Source organism: Balaenoptera musculus, chromosome 18, assembly GCF_009873245.2.
Source record: "Balaenoptera musculus isolate JJ_BM4_2016_0621 chromosome 18, mBalMus1.pri.v3, whole genome shotgun sequence".
Classification (NCBI taxonomy): domain Eukaryota; kingdom Metazoa; phylum Chordata; class Mammalia; order Artiodactyla; family Balaenopteridae; genus Balaenoptera; species Balaenoptera musculus.
In genome coordinates this window covers 66071281-66090041 of record NC_045802.1, presented here as the reverse complement: position 1 = coordinate 66090041, position 18761 = coordinate 66071281, and the positions used below count along the sequence as shown (strand labels likewise).

At 41.4% G+C, this 18761-nt stretch overlaps 2 protein-coding genes and 1 pseudogene across 2 annotated transcripts in view; all 3 read right to left on the bottom strand.

The window, feature by feature from the left end:
- HS6ST3 (heparan sulfate 6-O-sulfotransferase 3) overlaps window positions 1-18761 on the bottom strand; it is a 646857-nt gene that overhangs the window by 178294 nt on the left and 449802 nt on the right. The window lies entirely within an intron of this gene.
- On the bottom strand, window positions 3639-4097 carry LOC118884238 (guanine nucleotide-binding protein G(I)/G(S)/G(O) subunit gamma-5-like). Its single transcript, XM_036831742.1, has one exon. The coding sequence runs from the start codon at window positions 4073-4075 to the stop codon at window positions 3875-3877; it is 201 nt and encodes a 66-aa protein (XP_036687637.1). The 5' UTR covers window positions 4076-4097; the 3' UTR covers window positions 3639-3874.
- On the bottom strand, window positions 14051-15013 carry LOC118884379 (annotated as a pseudogene).

Genomic DNA, 18761 nt, shown 5'->3' with positions numbered 1-18761 from the left:
CAATCCCTGCCCCTAGAAGCTGCTAGAGCCACTTATGTGGCATCTGAGGAGCTAGCCTTAAATTAAGCCCCAGGTAGGTCAGGGCCAGCCCTTCTGGTAATATGGTTGACTAGGTAACCTAGACCACTTGCTACAGAACACTTAGACATGCCAAATAAAATACAACAAACATCCTTTTAAGTGCATGGCTGAGCCCAAAAGAAAGTGAGGGAAATCTCTCAGCCAGGCCAGTTGATGAGAGTGGAGTCACCCTCCCCAGCAGTATGTAGGCTGCATAGGTGAGAAATGAAAATCCAAATGAAAAATAAAGTGGGAACTGAAGACCAGAGCAGGAAGGGTAGACTGGGCAAGGGGCAGAGGTTAGTTGCCACTTTCTATAACCAAGAAGCTTGCATTTTACAGCCCATGTGGGGACAGGAGATGGTGGCTTAGGTCTGCAAAAAGTCAGAGAGCTGCAACTAGGACCATATGTAAAGTTTAAGGCCTAACCCTCAGAAAAATGGTGGATTAAATATATATATGTCCTCACCCCCTGTAAAAAAAAAATACACACACACATACTCACACACACACACACACACACACATCCCAGCAGCACAGGGTGATATACTGGCGAATGAAAGTTTATACAGGGTTTGTAAAAGTTTCCCCCGAGAATATATACTCACAAATGTGCTCTCACATAGATTTGGAGTATGCATCTTTCCTACACCATGATACAGGAACCTACAACCTGAAAATTTAACATACAATATTCTTGCCAGTAATTCTCCTAAGATTCATGCCTCCCACCTCCACCGTAATGCTTAACCCGGGAGGCATGAGATTCCAACAAATAAACTCCTAAGAAAAATAAGTTCACCACCCAAAATTACCAAATAAACCCCCCAAAATTCATCATGTAAAAGTCAACAGATATATAGAAACAGATGTCTGAAAATAGATTTCGGATAATAGGACTACAAGATATAGAATAAAAATTTAGTATATTTTAAATTATTGAGGACATAAAAAGAGAAATTAAAAATATCTTAAAATTATGAGCACTATCACAAAGCCAGGGAGATTTGAAAAATTACCACCTGGAACTTCCAGGAGTAAAATAATTGAAATATAAAATCCAAAAGACAGATTAACAGATAAATAAGACCTAGATGAAGACAAAATCAGCGAACTAAAATATAGAGATAATAATTATTAAGAAAGCAGGACTAAAAAAAAGTATAAAATATGAAAGAGTCATGAAAGATAGAATATGAAGGCCAACATTTATTCATTTCAAGTTCCAAAAGAGCTATAGATTTAAGATGTGGGCAAGGCAGACAATATAGAGACCCATGGGAAGAGAGAGAAATAAGATATTTAGTGATTTTTAAAAGATGCTTGATCAAACCTTGCCTGAAGCCCTTTCCATTCCTCAGTTTTTATATTGTCAGCCTGTACATTTTTTAAATTATTTAACCCCATTTATGTTGAGCACTTTGTTCTTTGCAAGCTAAGTTTTCCTAGCTGATATTGGAAGTAAGAAAATAAAGATTAGACTAAGAAAGTTTAAAAAAAAAGTACCTGACCATTAAACATCTGCAAAAATAGACTCAGACAAATCCAGCTAAAAGTTAACAGGAAACAACACTTCTCCCATGTTGCAGCTGTAAAGTATCATAACAATCACCTCTTCGGGTGACTACTGCTTTTTTACTAAGATGCTTTGGTTTCTAAAATCATTAACTATCAAAAACTTTGTTAGAAATTATATCAGTAAAAATGAAACATCCCACGCTTGCCTAGAGGATCTAAGCCACTCTGATACAGAGGCAGCCTCAATTTCCAACCCAAGTGCAGAGCTTCTAATAAGGGGCTTCTGGATACAGTATTCCATATTTATCTTAACTTTGTAGTTTCCAAGGAAACAGGACCTTAGATCCACTTCACAGTCCAGAGTTGATGTTAAACCCTTTGCACACAGCCTTGCTTTTCTCTGAGCCTATCCAAACACTGCTTTATTTAAATTTAACCTAAACTCCATTATCCTTCAAGATCCTGGGCTTCCCTGATGGCGCAGTGGTTAAGAATCTGCCTGCCAATGCAGGGGACATGGGTTCGAGTCCTGGTCCAGAAAGATCCGACATGCCGCAGAGCAGCTGGGCCCCTGCGCCACAACTACTGAGCCTGTGCTCTAGAGCCCGCGAGCCACAACTACTGAAGCCCACGCGCCTGGAGCCCGTGCTCTGCAGCGGAGAGGCCACCGCAGTGAGAAGCCGGTGCACCACAACGAAGAGTAGCCCCCGCTCACTGCAACTAGAGAAAGCCCGTGCGCAGCAACAAAGACCCAATGCAGCCCAAAATAAATAAATTTATTTAAAAAAATCCTATAATAACCTGTGTCTTTTCCTTTATTTGGTGAGATGCCCCACAGCTCCCCTGGCATGCAGTCTCCCTCATTGCAATGGTGCAATAGACCTGACTTTGCTGAATAAAAGGTCATTTCTGGTGATCTTAGGCTGATTAAGCTAGGACAGGAGACAGGGTGAAGCAAACCAAATAAACCAAAATATAAAATTATATTTTTAGCATTTGCCTAAAGAGAGTCACATAGAGAGGAACAGAAAAGGTAAATGCTGGTTAGAATCATTTGTTTGGACTGAAACTAGAGAGGGTTTTCATTGATGAAAGCTTCTTGGAGAAGGCCAGCCTTGAAAAGAGAGAGCGAGAAAGAAGTTCCTTTATGTTCCATTAAGAACATGGAACTAGTGGCATAAGTGCTTAAAGAAAAAAAGCCCCTTTGCTTCTCTTTGCAGCTGCACATACCCTTCCAGACAGGGACACTTCCTTGTTCTATGCGGGCAGCCCACGGGGCTCCCAGAAAATTGAGTGCAGCCTAAAACAAGTGCCAAAGCACACTCTGGGATCCAGCTTCCTCCCAGGTCTAGGGCTGAGCTCCTGGGCTGTATTTTCATCAGTGAACTGGCCGTCATAAATGTCAAGCCCTGATCAGCATAATCCCCTTAGCTCTTCCAGCTTAGTTCGCGGCAAGGGAAGGTGGCATCAAGAAGATTTCCTATTTTGGAAAAAAAAAAAATTGCTGAACTTGGGCTGGCATAATATTAGCAGTGTTAACGTTCCATAAGGCTTTTATCTCCAGTAAGTTCGAGATTACTTAAGCATTTGTGGGAATTAGATTTCTTTGTAATCAAGACAAAGCACAACACTTTGGTACCTTCTCTGATTGCTATGGATGGCTGTTTTTCAGGTGGAGGAACTAAGGAGAACATATCTGGTGTAACGCTGCAGTAAAAATAAATTAAAAAGTGAAGCATCATGAAGATATAGCTCTCTGGTAGCCTCTGTTTCAAGAAACCCCTGCTACCCCTCTTGCTTTCTTCAGGTCCTATGGCTTCAACCTTGAAAAATAAAGGTCATCCCCATCCCCACAATGTCTAGGCAGGCTTCTCAGAGTGCCTGGAACTCAGAGTATTTGTACAAGTAAACACAGAGGAAAACTACACAAAAACCAAGCACAACTGCATTTTTAATAGCTTGAAAACTGTTCTACCCCTAATTAGTTCAAATTTAGATTACTGTAGCCTCCTGGGCTCTCCCAGTTCATGTGTATGCTTTTCTTGGTTTTTTTTTTTTTATACTAAGTATTTTATTGTACGGTGCTGCCAGTGTATGTAAAACAATTACCCTTGTGAAACAGAAATTCATGAATATTCCGAGAGGTAGATATTAAGGACTGACAAAAATACAAGTTTGTATAGCATGGCACGTGTTATAGAGACAGGCTTTTGTACTGACTTCAAATTCAGCTTTCCTTTGAATATTCACCGGTTTATGAAAAGTGGTTTAGAAAACCTTGCAAAGATTCACTTTACTACAAAAAGGAACAGACTTTCTGGGGTCTGAAGGGATCTGAAGATACTCCAGTCAGCAGTGGGTCATGTTGAGCATTCTGCAGACAGAATTGTTTCAAATCTGCAGCTGCCTGGGAAACCTTCACAGGGTTGAGCCCGGCCTCCAGCCGGATCTGTTGAACCACTTTCTTCATAGCAGCGACGCTGGAAGGACCAGACATGGCGCACGCGAGAGCTGGGCAGATCGGCACGCCCACGTGTATGCTTTCCTAAGCAATTTTGAATGCCAAATATGTTGATTTTCTTGACTAAAAGCATACTGAAGAAAAAGCATTGTAAAGTGTGTGTGTGCGTGCGTGTGTGTGCGTGTGTGTGTGTGTGTGTTGGGGGAGAAGGGTGTTGATTCTAAACTGAACACTGAGAGATTGTTTGAGGACACAACTTTATTTTATAGCAATAGTTTTTGGCATTTTAAATTACTCAGATAGGTCATGCATGGATACCCTCTATCCTCAATGGAAAGCATCATCACCAAATTCCATCAGCTTTGCAGAAGGTGCAAAGCTCACCTCACCTGCCAATCTCTCCAGGTGTCAGCCTTGCATGAAAACATGACAGCCAGCATCTCAGAAAGGAAAGAGATCTGCCAATTCACCTACCTTGTATATTTCACAGACAGGAAATTTGAAAGGTTTCAAGTCCCCAAAGTTTGGTTGTTTATACTGATCCTGCCCCTGATATGTTGCCGGGCCCTGCCACCTGTCAATTTTGTCCAACCTACCCAAAAAAGGAAGCTGGAAGGGTGCATGTGCCATTACTGTAGAATATGGGATATTAAAATAAAAAATATTCCAGCTCTTTGATTTCCTTTGATTTTGTGGGTAATACAATAACCAGAATGAGATAGCTGAAACCAATAAAATCTGATTTATAGCATTAAAGGCAATCTTTATAGCACTTATTTATGGTACATTACATCTAAAATCCAATTTCACAGGCTGTTGTTTGAAACTTTCTGTTCAATCATAAATACACTACATACACTGTACCTCAGTGCCATAGAGTTAGACTACATAAATGTCTGTACCCCCAGAAGGTATTAAAATTCGGTTACTATGGTGGTGAGTGAGCTTGACAGTAATTTTCCTAACCAACTCTTCAACCAAAAAGATCCAGTCAGCACTTGATAAATACTGAAACTGCTAGCACTCCTATCATTAAACCAAAAAAAAAAAAAAAAAATCTCTGCTCAGATAACTCTATATTCTGGAATGAAATTAATTGAAGTCGTATAGAAATGCGATAATTGGTGATGCTGAAGGATACTTTCGTTAACGTTGCGGGGTATATTTTCAAGCCAACGAGCAAAAGTACTTTCTTGCACGACATCATCGGTATTAAGAAAAGACAGGGCTTCCCTGGTGGCACAGTGGTTGACAGTCTGCCTGCCAATGCAGGGAACACGGGTTCGAGCCCTGGTCTGGGAAGATCCCACATGCCACGGAGCTACTGGGCCCGTGAGCCACAACTACCGAGCCTGCGCGTCTGGAGCCTGTGCTCCGCAACAAGAGAGGCCGCGATGGTGAGAGGCCCGCGCACCGCGATGAAGAGTGGCCCCCGCTTGCCGCAACTAGAGAAAGCCCTCGCACAGAAACGAAGACCCAACACAGCCAAAAGTAAATAAATAAATAAATAAATAAAATAAATAAATAAAGGAATTCCTTTAAAAAAAAAAAAGAAAGAAAAGACACCTGGCTAGGTCTATGCATGCTACTTTGGAAATATAACCTGAAGTGTCTACATGCATACACTTGAATGTAGAAGACTATATTCTGTTCAGTTACTATAATCATTGTCAAAGAATACATGCTGACTTTCAGAGAACTGTCATTTGAATCTTAAGCAACTTCCCATTGATTTAAAAAGGGTTTTATCTTAAAAAAAATTCAGCTCTCCATACACTTTGCTTGCCATGCATTAGATAAACGTAAGGAGAGGCTGGGATCCTCGCCTGATCTGATGAGCAAGCGAACTCCTGCTCTGTGAGCGATCACATCCCTCAGCACTGAAGTTTTGTTTCCTAAATACATTTCAGCCTCATTGTCATCCAGAAATGTGTACCATGCACCCATCACCTGGCTTATGTGCTATGCTGATAAGTCATTCGAGAATAAAATTCAGGACTCAAATATATCAATAAATGACAAAAAGTGGCAGAAATAGTGAATAGATTCAATACCCAAGTAACTGCCAAGCATTGTCCTATGCCAGGAGTGCATTGGGATACTGTGGGGCTTGAAGCTAATACAATTTGAAGTCCTCCTTAAAAAAAATTATACCAACTTCAAAACTTAATATTATTTATAAGGGACTTGTACAAGTGAAAGCCAGACACTTAAGCCCCATTAGCGACAAAGTAAAAGTATTTCTGGATCTTGTTTTTCCCATATCATATCTGATCCTCACATAAGCCCAGCAAGGACAGCATTATTCTTCAGATGAGGATCTGAGGCTCAGATGCGTTGCCCCAGAGGACTCTGTTAGGGATCCGTTCATTGGGATGCAAGCTCAAGTTTGTCTCTCTTGAAATCCATGCATACTGTTGCGTTTCAGCTTTTTTTTTTTTTTTAAACATCTTTATTGGAGTATAATTGCTTTACAATGGTGTGTTAGTTTCTGCTTTATAGCAAAGTGAATCAATTATACATATACATATGTTCCCATATCTCTTCCCTCTTGCATATACCCTGAGAAAACCATAATTCAAAAAGAGTCATGTACTAAAACGTTCATTGCAGCTCTATTTACAATAGCCAGGACATGGAAGCAACCTAAGTGTCCATCATCGGATGAATGGATAAAGAAGATGTGGCACATATAAACAATGGAATATTACTCAGCCATAAAAAGAAACGAAATGGAGTTATTTGTAGTGAGGTGGATGGAGTTAGAGTCTGTCAAACAGAGTGAAGTAAGTCAGAAAGAGAAAAACAAATACAGTATGCTAACATAGAGATGCTAACATTCCATATATATATGGAATCTAAGGAAAAAAAAAAAAAAAAGGTCATGAAGAACCTAGTGGCAAGACGGGAATAAAGACACAGACCTACTAGAGAATGGACCTGAGGATATGGGGAGGGGGAAGGGTAAGATGTGACAAAGAGAGAGAGTGGCATGGACATATATTCACTGCGTTTCAGTTTAAGTTAATTGAGGTTTGGGTTGTTATCACCTGTAGTTCCCCGAGATGGGGTGGTGTTCTTCGTTGTTTTAGCCCCCAGAGAATTCTCTACAGCAAGGGAAGGCTTAAGCGTGAATCAGAGTCCCCTGGATGTCTTGTGAAGTCACAGACTGTGAGCCCCACCTCCAGGGTTTCTCAGTCAGTAGGTCTGGGTGGGGTCTGAGAATTTCCCAGGTGATGCTGATGCAGCTTGGCCAGCACCAGGCATTTAGGCGCTGACCTTGAGAAACTGAGCTAATTCCAGCATTCTGCCCATCTATCGTCTTCCTCCAGTGAAACCACAGTTACTGTAGTTCAGGGGTACTTAACCAGCTCAGCTAAAATCCACCCCTTCATGAAAGATTTCAGCTGGACTACAGTAGCTGGAATCCAAAATATGCTGAGAAGGAAAAATGTTAGTGAAGAATTATGTTGGAAGAAAAGATAGTATTAAAATGCAATTCAACAATGAGAAACTCAGTATATCTAAATTAGCCTCACTATAGCACAATCTAAAACGGTTACGTAATGGTAGTTAATGAAAACGCATATAAATATCCTAATTTTTCCGTAAACTAATAGAAAAATAGAATCAATGAATATGGTGAGAAGCCAAGGAAAGAGAATCACCAGGTGAAGGGGGGGAAAAAACTAAGGGACTAAGGGCATGAAATGTCATTTGAAATTGAGTTAGTAGGGTTTAATCAAGGTATTTAAATGCATTCTACAAGAGAGTACAACTTACATTCTGTATTTAAGTGATATTCAATATAATGATGATGGACTTTTATTACAGGAAAGCTATTCAGTGATGCTTATGAAACGACTGTAGACAAATTATCTCTATGACATACTACAAAAGTCACATCCATAAATTAGTTTAAGATGTCAGCACTAAGTATACTGAGGTTTGAAAGACTTTAGTTCACTCTGAACTCTTAATGACTCTTGAATATGTTTACGGAGAGAAGAGATGATCCTTTTGCCATTAGTATCTCATGGATTATTCTGCAGTAAACATCCTGTGTATTTGCTCTTTGGTTGGAAGCCTAGGGGGCTCTTTGTTTATACAACAAAGAATTATTGACACCTACTAGGTACCAAGGATACACAAATTAATAAGATACTTATTCAAAGAATTAGCCAACTACATTATCCTCTTTCTATTCTACTTGAAGAAAGGAAACAGAATTAATACAACTACCTAGTAATTCATCTCAGAGAAAGAAAAATAATTTGAGCTTTGGGTTTATGGACTTTTTCTTCTGATAGGTGTGCAATCTATAGGAATGGATGGTCAGAGATTCCATAGTTTTCTCCCATAGTGATCTTTGTATTGGATAAAAGACTAGTTTTTAAGAAATAATGTGAATGTGGGCCCCTTGTTATAATATTTTCTGCTTCCAGGAGCAGAGGTTCTTGGGCAGGGTTTGTGTGCAGTGGAGTTTACACAGGAATTGTTCAAGGAGTGGGAATTGGTGGCGATTCTGATAATGAGAAGAAATTAAGAGTTTTTCCAAATAGGATCACAGATTTTCAGAAAAGGAACCAGTGATTTTCTGAGGAGCTCTTAATAAAATTTGCCTTTGATCTAAAATGATATAAAAGAAAGTTCTGCATTTTCCTAGAAAATGTACCATCAGTGGCAATAAATCTTAGCTCTAACCTCCTGTCAATTATCTACCTTATGGATCAGTGCACAAAAAAACAATGAATTCCCAACAATTCTCATGGGATACAGATACCTTCACATAAGAGAGATTTCATAAGAAAATAAATATATGCTCTATAATATCAACATTTAATAGCACTCTTGCTTTCTAAAAATGACTTCTATAAATTTATTTTTCACTCCACATTTCATAGGTAGATGGTTGAAAAAAATACTCTTTAGCAAAAAAAAAAACCCAAAACAAAAAAGCCAGTTTTTCTTCCTAGTGTCAACTGTATTTCCATTAATTTACAATATCTGAAAATAATTATTTTAATTCTCTTTAACGTTGTTAGCAGAAAATTTTTGTGTAGTATAATTAGGGAAATAAAAAATTCCTATTAGAAGCAGATCACTTAAATGATGCAACTGCCTTACCAAGTAAATTTCAGGTCACATATATCAAAGGGTGCCACGGCCAACATGAAACCAGCTTTTGGTACATTCCATCTGAGGAGATGCTGCCTATTTGCAGAATGCCTAGGATAACATGTCCAAATGCACTTCACAGGTGTCACAAGGTCTTAAAACTTTCATGCTTCACCGAAATCTTCTAACCGATTCCTCTAATGGTTGTGTTTATTCTGCTTCATTTACTTTCAAGTTCACATCAAGTCTCAGAACTCTGAACTAGGAGAGACCATGGAGATGATTTAGTCTCTTCCCTTCCAAATCATCTTCAGGTGTGATTAACTGAGACCCAAAACATCTAGTGAGATGTCCAGTGTCCACGTCCGGGTGATGAAAGGGCCAAGACTGATCGAAACTCTGGTCACATGACTCACTGGCCATCGACGTTGCTCTCACTGTGCCATTTGATCAATGATCTTCACAGAGCCCTGACACCTTCTTTGGAATTACATGATCTCAACAGCAATCTGAGTGCAATGCATTTGAAGAGCCAGTAAAAAGAGAAGCAGGAATTTGTACATGGAATTCTTGAAGTAGCCACCCTTTGTCTAACCCACAGAACTATTACTAGGATCAATTAATATAATGTAGGTAAAGTGATAAAGTGACAGGCTTTGTACACCAGAAAGCATGATACGGATAAAAGGAATTTTCAAGATCATAAAACCTAAGATGTTATACTGTGAAAGTTTTGTAAAGAAAAACCTAGATGTCTTGCCCAAGATGTATGGAATACCACAAAATATCTATGCCAAATTGTACCCACAAATAAAATAACTGGATACATTTTAAAGATATATTATAAACAAATGTTAAGAATAATCTTATTACAAAAATGTATCTGAGACGGAAACAAATCTGAAATTCAGCAAAAATTTAACCAGTGTTTGTAGAAATTTGGTTGCTTTCTAAAACTGTAACAAAATGTCAATTCTCAGAGGAAGAAGTCAAAAATAAAACCATAATCTCACATTTTCATAATTAAAAGGAAATGCATTTTCCACTGCCTATAACATGATAACATCATTTCCTGTCAGCAATTTTTATACATATGCAGTTCTGACCTTCAATAGTCTTAAAGCTATTTATAGTGCTAATAAGAAATTGGATTCTCACAAATTAACAGAACTTTTTCCCCGTGAAAGACCAAATTGAACAAAGATTTACAACATGGGAAGTTTCTATTATTCATGCTTCTTTTTCTGTCTGGAAAGACTGTAACCCACTGTCATCACCAATACCCACCCCCGACCTCACCCCCAGACCTGAGTCAGCCTTGCGAATACTCGCTAGCCTCTTAAGACACCTAACTTCCTCTCCTCCATCGAGCCTTCCTTGTCACCTCTCCGTCTTTGCCTAGTTCTCCAAACACATAACTCTATGTTCCTGCTGTCCCCTGCTAATAATCTTTGTACTTACTTACTAGTCGATCACAGTTCCCCAGACTTTGAACTCCATAGATGTAGGAGTACCTTACGGATTTGTGTACTCACAGCACAGCACAGTGTCTGGCACTTGTGATGATCAAGATAAGCTTGCTCACTTTGATAAAGCTAACCTTCCTCATCAAACATCTTTTTATTGACTATTTCCCACAGTGAAATTAAAAAGAGGAACTTTTAGAGACAAGCTTTCTTTTGATTAATTTGCTCAACTCAGTACATGACCATAAAAAAGCAGTCAAGTATTGAATATTTAGTATTTACTGCTGAGTTTACAATAACAGTGTTCTAATAGAAAATAGCATCATGCAGGCAGATTAAAAAAAATCCAGAAAGCATGCACAAAAAAAGTTAAGTGTATTCTCAAAATAAATAGTATACGGTGATTGAAGAGAAACAAACTTTCTGATTTTTATCTTTCTATATTTCCACTGGTTTCTGAACACAGGAGAGATTCTGTATTACCACCTCAAAGTAATATAATCAAAGTTTATTAATTCATTGAATACTGAGCCAGGCCACATCCTAGGTACCAGCTCAACAGTGGACAAAACAAAGTCCCTGCTTTCAAAAGACAGCACAACTTAGTAGTGGTAAGGGATGCAGACCACCTGGGTTTGAGTTCAAGCTCCATCACATACGAGCTGTGACATCTTATGTAAGTTACTTAACCTCTCTGGGCTGCAATTTCCTAGTCTATAAAAATGGAACAATATTACCTACGTCATGGGTTGTTATAAGTATTCAATGAGTTAATATTTGTAAAGTTCTTTAAGGAGTGCCTGGAATGTATGATATAAGTAAATGTTTGACAACATTTCAAGGTGCTTAAATTCTACCAAAAAGAGACAGACACAAAACACATACATATGTAATTGGTCACGTGGTGATTACTGCTGTGAAGACAGTAAGAGGGGCAAGGGAACAGAGGATGGAGGTCCTTGCTCGCTCATGCAAGGTGGTCTCCCCCAGAAGGCCTCTCTGATAATGTGACTTTTGAGCAGAAACCTTAATAAGTGAGGAAGGAGCTCTGGTAATCTTGGAGGAGTGTCACAGGCAGAGGAACCAACTGAACTAGCTCTGAGGAGGAAGACAGCTTGGAGCATTGACAGAACCACAGGAGACTAAGGAGAGGTGCTGAAGCAAAGCCAGTGAGGAGGAGAATGGCCAGGGGCCAGGTCAGAGCAGGAACAGAGAGAGGAACCCCATAGGGCCTTGCAGCTCACAGGAAGGGGCACACATTTTAACGAGAAACCACTGGAGGATTTAGAATGGAAGGGTAATGCTACTGGATTTTTTTTTAATGAGAAAAAGTATATAACTTTATTGAAAACATTAAATGGAGAGATACACCATGTTCACGAACTGGAAAATTCAATTTCATGTTGATGTTGATTTTCCCCGAACTGATCTATAGATTCAGTTGGGTTCCATTCACTATGGTGATTTTTCCAAGTTGGTGGAACTTGACAAGCTGATTCTAAAATTTATATGGAAGAGCAAGGGCCAAGTATAGATCTTAGGAGATCATACACAGGGGTAGATAAAATGATCGGAGGGACAAGAGAGAAAAAGAAATAGTGGTATATTCAATGGATCACTATACAGCAAGGAAAAGGAATGCTCTACAGCCACACACATTAATTTGGATAAATCTTAGAAACATAATATTGAAGGAAAAAGCAAATCACAGAAGAATAAACATGGTATGGCTCCATTTATATAAAGTTGAAAAACATGCAAAACCAGTACAAACATATGTAATAAAATCACAAAGCAAAGCAAGGGGATGTTTAAGACAGCACAGTGTTTCCTCTACCAGGGAGGGGCACAGCAGGGACTTCAAAGGAAACAGTATCCATTTCTTAAATGGGGGGGGGAGGGTATTGTTTCTCTTCATTTTATAAATATTTCCTTGTATCTTTTCACTATTAAAAAACAACAACAACAAGAAAAGATATTCTGGAGGGTGAGGGGTAAAGCAGTGGAGGAAACAGGAAGGTGGCCAATGCTCATGGATGGCACAAAGTGACAGGTGCACCAAGTTCCTAACAGAGTTAAAAAATAATAACAGAGCACGATATTTAGACAAACAAAGGAGTCCTAGCAGCTCAAACCTTTGTGGGCATGCGCAGAGCCTGCCGGAAGGGTGGGCTTCTCTGAGGGCTCTTGGAAGGCAAGCCTGCCCCGTCACTGGAGGACTACTGCCCTCCCCCAGCAGCACGTGTAGATTTTCACTTAACCCCATTTTTGGTCCAGTCCCTCACCCTCACCCCAGCGGGGTAGCTGCTTGGCTGCAAGGGGTCAGGTGGGTCCTGCGGGGGAGGGGCAACCTAGCTGCTTCTCATAGAGACCTCAAATTGAATCAGTCCCTACTGTCTGCCCCAAACCTTGCCTTCCACCATGCTGGTGGAATTCCTGAACCTCTCCAGGGCTCCTGGGGGCAATCGGGCTGCCTCTCGGCCCCTCCAAGAGGGGAACGCTGAATTTCAACTTCTGATTCTCTAAGAGAGTAAATGAGCCTCTACCCACTTTCCATCTTTCAGAATGTTGTCAGATTCTTTGGTCTACTGCTGTCTCCCTATTTTCTTTGTCTTTGTAAGTTTACATCACTTTTAATTTCTTTACTATCATTTTAGATTTTAAGAGGAAACAAACTCACATGTTTAAGCCTGCCACATTTAACTGGAAGTGTCTATTTACTATATTTAAATAAAAGTGTTTAACAAGCAGCTCCTGAAGAGTCCAGAGAGGAAAAGCTTAGCAGTCTCAGCACCAGCCAGCACAGATGCTTGAACAGCCCCACCTGATTTCTCTGCCTTGACTTTTTCGGCTGCTCAAGGGTGAAGGAGAAAGCACAAAGATCCGGGTTCAAATCCGGACTCCTCCATTTACTACCCCGTGATCTTATCACATCAACTCTCAGAGCTTTATCACCCGCCTAATTGCTGCCCAGTGCACTGGGTTAGCTGGAGAGAAGTTCACTGAAATTGTTGCTGTGAAATGTTCCTAACTTATTATAAAGCACTGAACCTGGGAAAGAATTCTGGACTCTCATACCCTGGTTCACTACATTCTGCCTTAAGCTGCTGGCCGGCCCCCACCCCGCCCCAAGGCCGCAGGAGGCAGAGCCCTGGCTCCTCACACCCTCAGGCATTCTGTGGTTCCCAGGCCTGCCAATCAGAGGAACCAAAAACTGCAGCCCGGGCAACAGTGAAGGCCCAGAAACCCACAAAGACGGAGGGAGTCTGAGAACCAAGTGGGCACTTTATTAACCTGGCAAAGGGGCAGCTGGGAAGGCGAGTAGCCCCCTGCCAGACCCTTCGCTGTGCTCAGGGGCCACTGATAGAGGCAGAGCCGCAGGGCCCAAGCCCTGGACACTAGGAGCCCAAGCTGGGCAAGGGCAAGGCTACGGGTGGGGCTGGAGTTGCCGAAAGCAGGCATCAAGTACCAGCCTGCCGCCCCTTCTGAGGCTGGGGGTGGGTCGGAAATGAGTCCCCTCTCCCGTTCCCCACTCCTTGTACAGCTCAGGCTCTTCCTGGAGTCGGGAAGCCATAAGTCCCACATCAGCTGTGGTCTGGAAGGTGATGCCGTCCCCCTGGCCACGGGGAGGCCGGGAAGGGCCAGAGCCAGACAAGGACCCAGCGGGGCCCCGGGGCCGCCTGCAGGTTGCGGGAGGGGCCCGGGTCGTCAGAGTGCCGGCCCCGAGCCCACTCCCACGTGGTCTGGCCCCTCAGCAGCAACATCCCACGGAAGAGCGGTCCAGCCGCGCACAGCGGTGCACACGCCTCACACGTGTCGGTCACGAAGGCCAGCGCGAACTGCGCCGGAGACACTGCCTGTGAGCGGCCCGCGCCGGGGCAGCGGGAGGAGGGCGGCGGTGTGCAGGGGTGTGTGGGCTCGCAGCAGGGCTGGCGGGTCAGGGCCCGGCCGCACACAGACGTGCAGCAGGACGCCTGCGGCGTGAAGCAGCAGACACACACGCAGGGCCGGTAGCTGCGGAAGCCCACGCGGCGGCCCAGCGGGCGGCCGTGGTGGTCCCGGCGCAGGATGCAGCGGCGCCAGGCGGAGCAATGCCCGCTGCGCGGTGGCCTCCGGCTTTGGCACTGGTAGCAGTAAGCCCAGCCCTGGCCCAGACCACGGCCGGCCAGCATCACACCCGGGATGCTGGGGTCCGAGCGCAGGAAGAGCCCCCCACGTTGCCCAGTAGGTTGAGCAGCTGGAAGGGTGCCGGCGCAAGCTGCAAGGTCCGGGCCAAGGTCCCAGCGGGGGCGGCCCGGGACCCAGCACCAGCACGTAGGCCAGTTCCTGGCCCAAGAGGCAGCCGCGCGGGCGCCGCCTCCGCGCTCCCCACCGCCCAGGGCTGCCCCATGGCCTGGACCCACTAGCGGTCGGATCCCGGGTACCCCGCCGCTTCCCGCTGCTGGATTTTTATGGTAAAAGGATCATCACGGCTGCTGTGTAGAGAAGAAACTCGAAGGCGAGGAGTCCAGAGTAAACACAGGAGCATCCGTGAGGAAACAGCAGGCTAGGTGAGTGATGACGTATCTTTGATGAAGATGGAGGGGAACATAAGATGTGGCCAGGTTCGGGTTATTTTCTAGGTTAGTCCCCAGCATTTCCTGACTGAGGGATGTTGGGTGAGAGAGAGAGGAGTCCAGGATGACGCCAAGATTTTGGGTCCAAGCTTCTGCTGGGATGAAGCTGCCACCAACTGAGATGCGGAAACTAAGGGGAAGCGTTATCCCTCATGGGTCAGATCATTTTCCTGCTCGGAAATCCTCAGCGGCCCCTGCTTACTTTGTAAAGTCAGTCCCCTGGGCCTTCCATTCAAGGTCCTGTTGACACCACATGCATTTCGTCCATGCTGTTTCTGCTCCAGCCAAGCTCGACCCATTGTCTGGTCCCCAAACCTTCACCATTGGATGACTTTTTCATGATACTCCCTTTCCTGGAAGTACTTCCTCTTCTTGTATGCCTAAGAAAAGGTCACTTAATCCTTCCATGATTAACTTGGATTTCCAATTCTCTGATGAAGGCTTCTCTGGTATTTCTTGGCAGGTGGCTTTGGGCTTTGTACTTTTGTCACACATATTCCATTTCACCTTAAGTTATTTTATATAGTTGTTTGTTTCATCAAATAGGCCGAAACCTCTTTGAAGGTAGAGATCATATCTTATTTATGTCAGTGGGTCTACAGTTCCTAACACACTACTTGCATTAAATAAAAATATTTCTGTCCAAATGAAATTAACATGTGTATCACTTCAAATCTTTTGATATGAAAACAATCAAGCGCTCTCTTTACAATATGTTAATCTTATAATTTTATTTTTCATTTCACCAAATAAATGTCTATGTAAAAATTTTTCTTCATTTATAAAATGTTGATAGGTAAATTAGAACAGAAAAGAAAAGAAAGTTATAATGAAAGGGAGAATTGATGCATCTCCGGTTTTTTGCTTTTGTTTTTAAGCCTGATACATTTCTTTGGCTGATTATGAAGGTAATACCCTTGAGCTTTACATGATAAGGTTAAAAATGTCTCTATTATATCCCAGTATATAGTTCAGGCAATATGCCTTAAGATTTTCTTTTTTCCTTTTTTTTTTTTTTTTTTTAAGCACAGCTACAAGCTTCTCTGGGGAACCGGCTGTAACACAAAGATTTGGTACTATCTGTCTCTTCCATTTCAGAAAACTAGAAATTATGTGCTTTGAGATACAAGGCAGTAAAATATTGATTGTATAGGACATTTCAGTAGAGTAGAAGGTATTCTAATTAACATGATAATCAACACAGGCTTTTTCACAGAACAGATTGTATAATCGAGAATTTTTATGGATTTTGATAAACATACTTCACTCTCAGAGGAATTTCAAGCTTCTGGTGTTATTCCTCCTTTCTGGACACCATGGTACACAATTAAGGCAAAGGAACAAAGGAAGAACCCAACATTAACTTATAAATCAGCTACCAGTGACTGACTGCGTAAGGGAATAACGCCAGTCCCTGGCATTTCTGAGAGCTATATATATCATATTGGGGGCACTGGAAATCACTAATGCCCTGAGAGATTCTCTAGTATTTTTGATATTCATGCGTAAGCCTCATTCTCCATCCAAAATTTTTGCTTAAAAATAAATAATTCTACCTGGGGCAGGAAGAGCTCAAGCTTTAGTATATGACATAGTTACCACTTTTTTTTTTTTTTTTTTTTTTGAGCACAAATTCTGCCACTCATGGAACTGAATATTTTATATATAAAATCTTAATTTTCACAATAACCTAGGAGGTCGTTAACTTTATCCCCAAAGGCACAGACTGAAGCTTGGAGAGATTAAGTCATTTCCCCCAAGGCTACAGAAGCCATTAACTGTAGGAAGTGGGACTTGAACCCAGGCTATCTGATGCCAGAATCCACGGCCAGGGTCATTCCTTTATGTTACTGTCTGTGTCCTGAGATCCACCTATGAGCCTGTGTGCCCTGTACTGTGTTCTCACTAGGGATATGTTGGTGAAGAACAGCACAAAATCTGCTGTCATGCAGCTTACCTAAGAGCTCTGTAGCAGAGAAAGGAAAAGAACTTCTATCGTGTATGCTTTCTTGAAGATTTAAGGAGAAGGCTGTATTGCCCTTCCTAGAACATTTTCTATCAACATATTTTATTAGAAACATTAAAGTGTTATATATTTCAAATTAAAGTATGTTTGAATGGAATTATTTCCATTAAACTCACGGGAAAATTTTCATAGAACATAATGATTTTTCCTGTTATATTCCCTCTTTGTCATTGAAGAAAATGTCCCTATGATCTTGAAAATATATAACTGTGTCAGACATGACCTACTGAGGAATTTACTGGCACATACTGGGAGGCAGTGTCAGCTGAGTTCTGGTCCTGGCATCGCCGTGATAGACTCAGTTCTCTACCATAAGATGCACCTCATATGCATTTGCATTATATTGGATTGTTGTCAATAAACACCCATCTATTATTTATGCTTTGTAGCTCACAGAAACATTTTGCACTGTCATCTCTCTGACCACAGGTTCTCAGAAACATTCATAGTCTATTTTGAAACTAAATTTTACAAGGATATTAATAATGAAAAATAAAAATCCCCCAAGGCATAACCCACAGAGAAGTTCTCTCTTTACAATTTGGTGCTATCCGTCCAAACATTTTTATATTCATATTCCTCCAAACAGAAATCCTTGACTTCTTATATTGAATCATTTAAAACACTGACTCATTTAATTTTTGTTTCTTTTTTGCCTGGTCTTTAAATTTTAATGGAACCTTCTCTTGAAAAACTTCATAATATATCATTTGCTTTATGCATTGGGATACAATAGTGCCAATTTTACTAGATACTCTGGTTAGTAATACGGGGAAAAATTGGCTGTGGGAGATCATATGAACAATATGTGAGGCCCAAGAGACTTACAAAAATATAAGTATGTAATATTTCATAGACAGGTCTAAGGAGTAAATAAAAAGCTATGGCTTTAATCCATTCTGCTCAGGAGAAAGAAGCTATAAGTGAAATATGGTGGGACTAAAATGTGTGCTTCTAAGATGGTTCATCTCCTTTAGACCTGGTGATTGGTGCGTTGTCATAATTTTCAGAATCTAGTCATTATTTCAAAATAATATTAATGTAGAAGAGGCTCCTATAATCCACAGGAACATTGTTACTAATTATTTTCCATTCCCTCTGTACAAAATATCCCTTATCTTTAAAGGGAATAATATATCTCTACTGATAGGTAAGAATACCCTCAGGTCCCCAAACCTATAAGAACTGGAGTAGAGGCTTTTAAAAATCCGTTGATAAATTATTTAAAACTGATTGAGCTAGAAAACCACCAGAAGAGAAAATATTTGGTAAATGATGTAGAAATGTTAAAAATCATCAATACTGGATTATTTTAAAGCTCTTTTCCTGTTCTTCTCCACCTCTCACCTCATCCATCAATTCTCCAAATGTCAGCTTGAACCCTCTGGCCAAATCCTGTTTCAGGGAATTTACTTGTGGACGTGGCACAGCAGGCATTAAAGATGCCATTAAGCTGACATCTGCTCCTGGACACGTGAACCTTAAGTGGCCTGAAA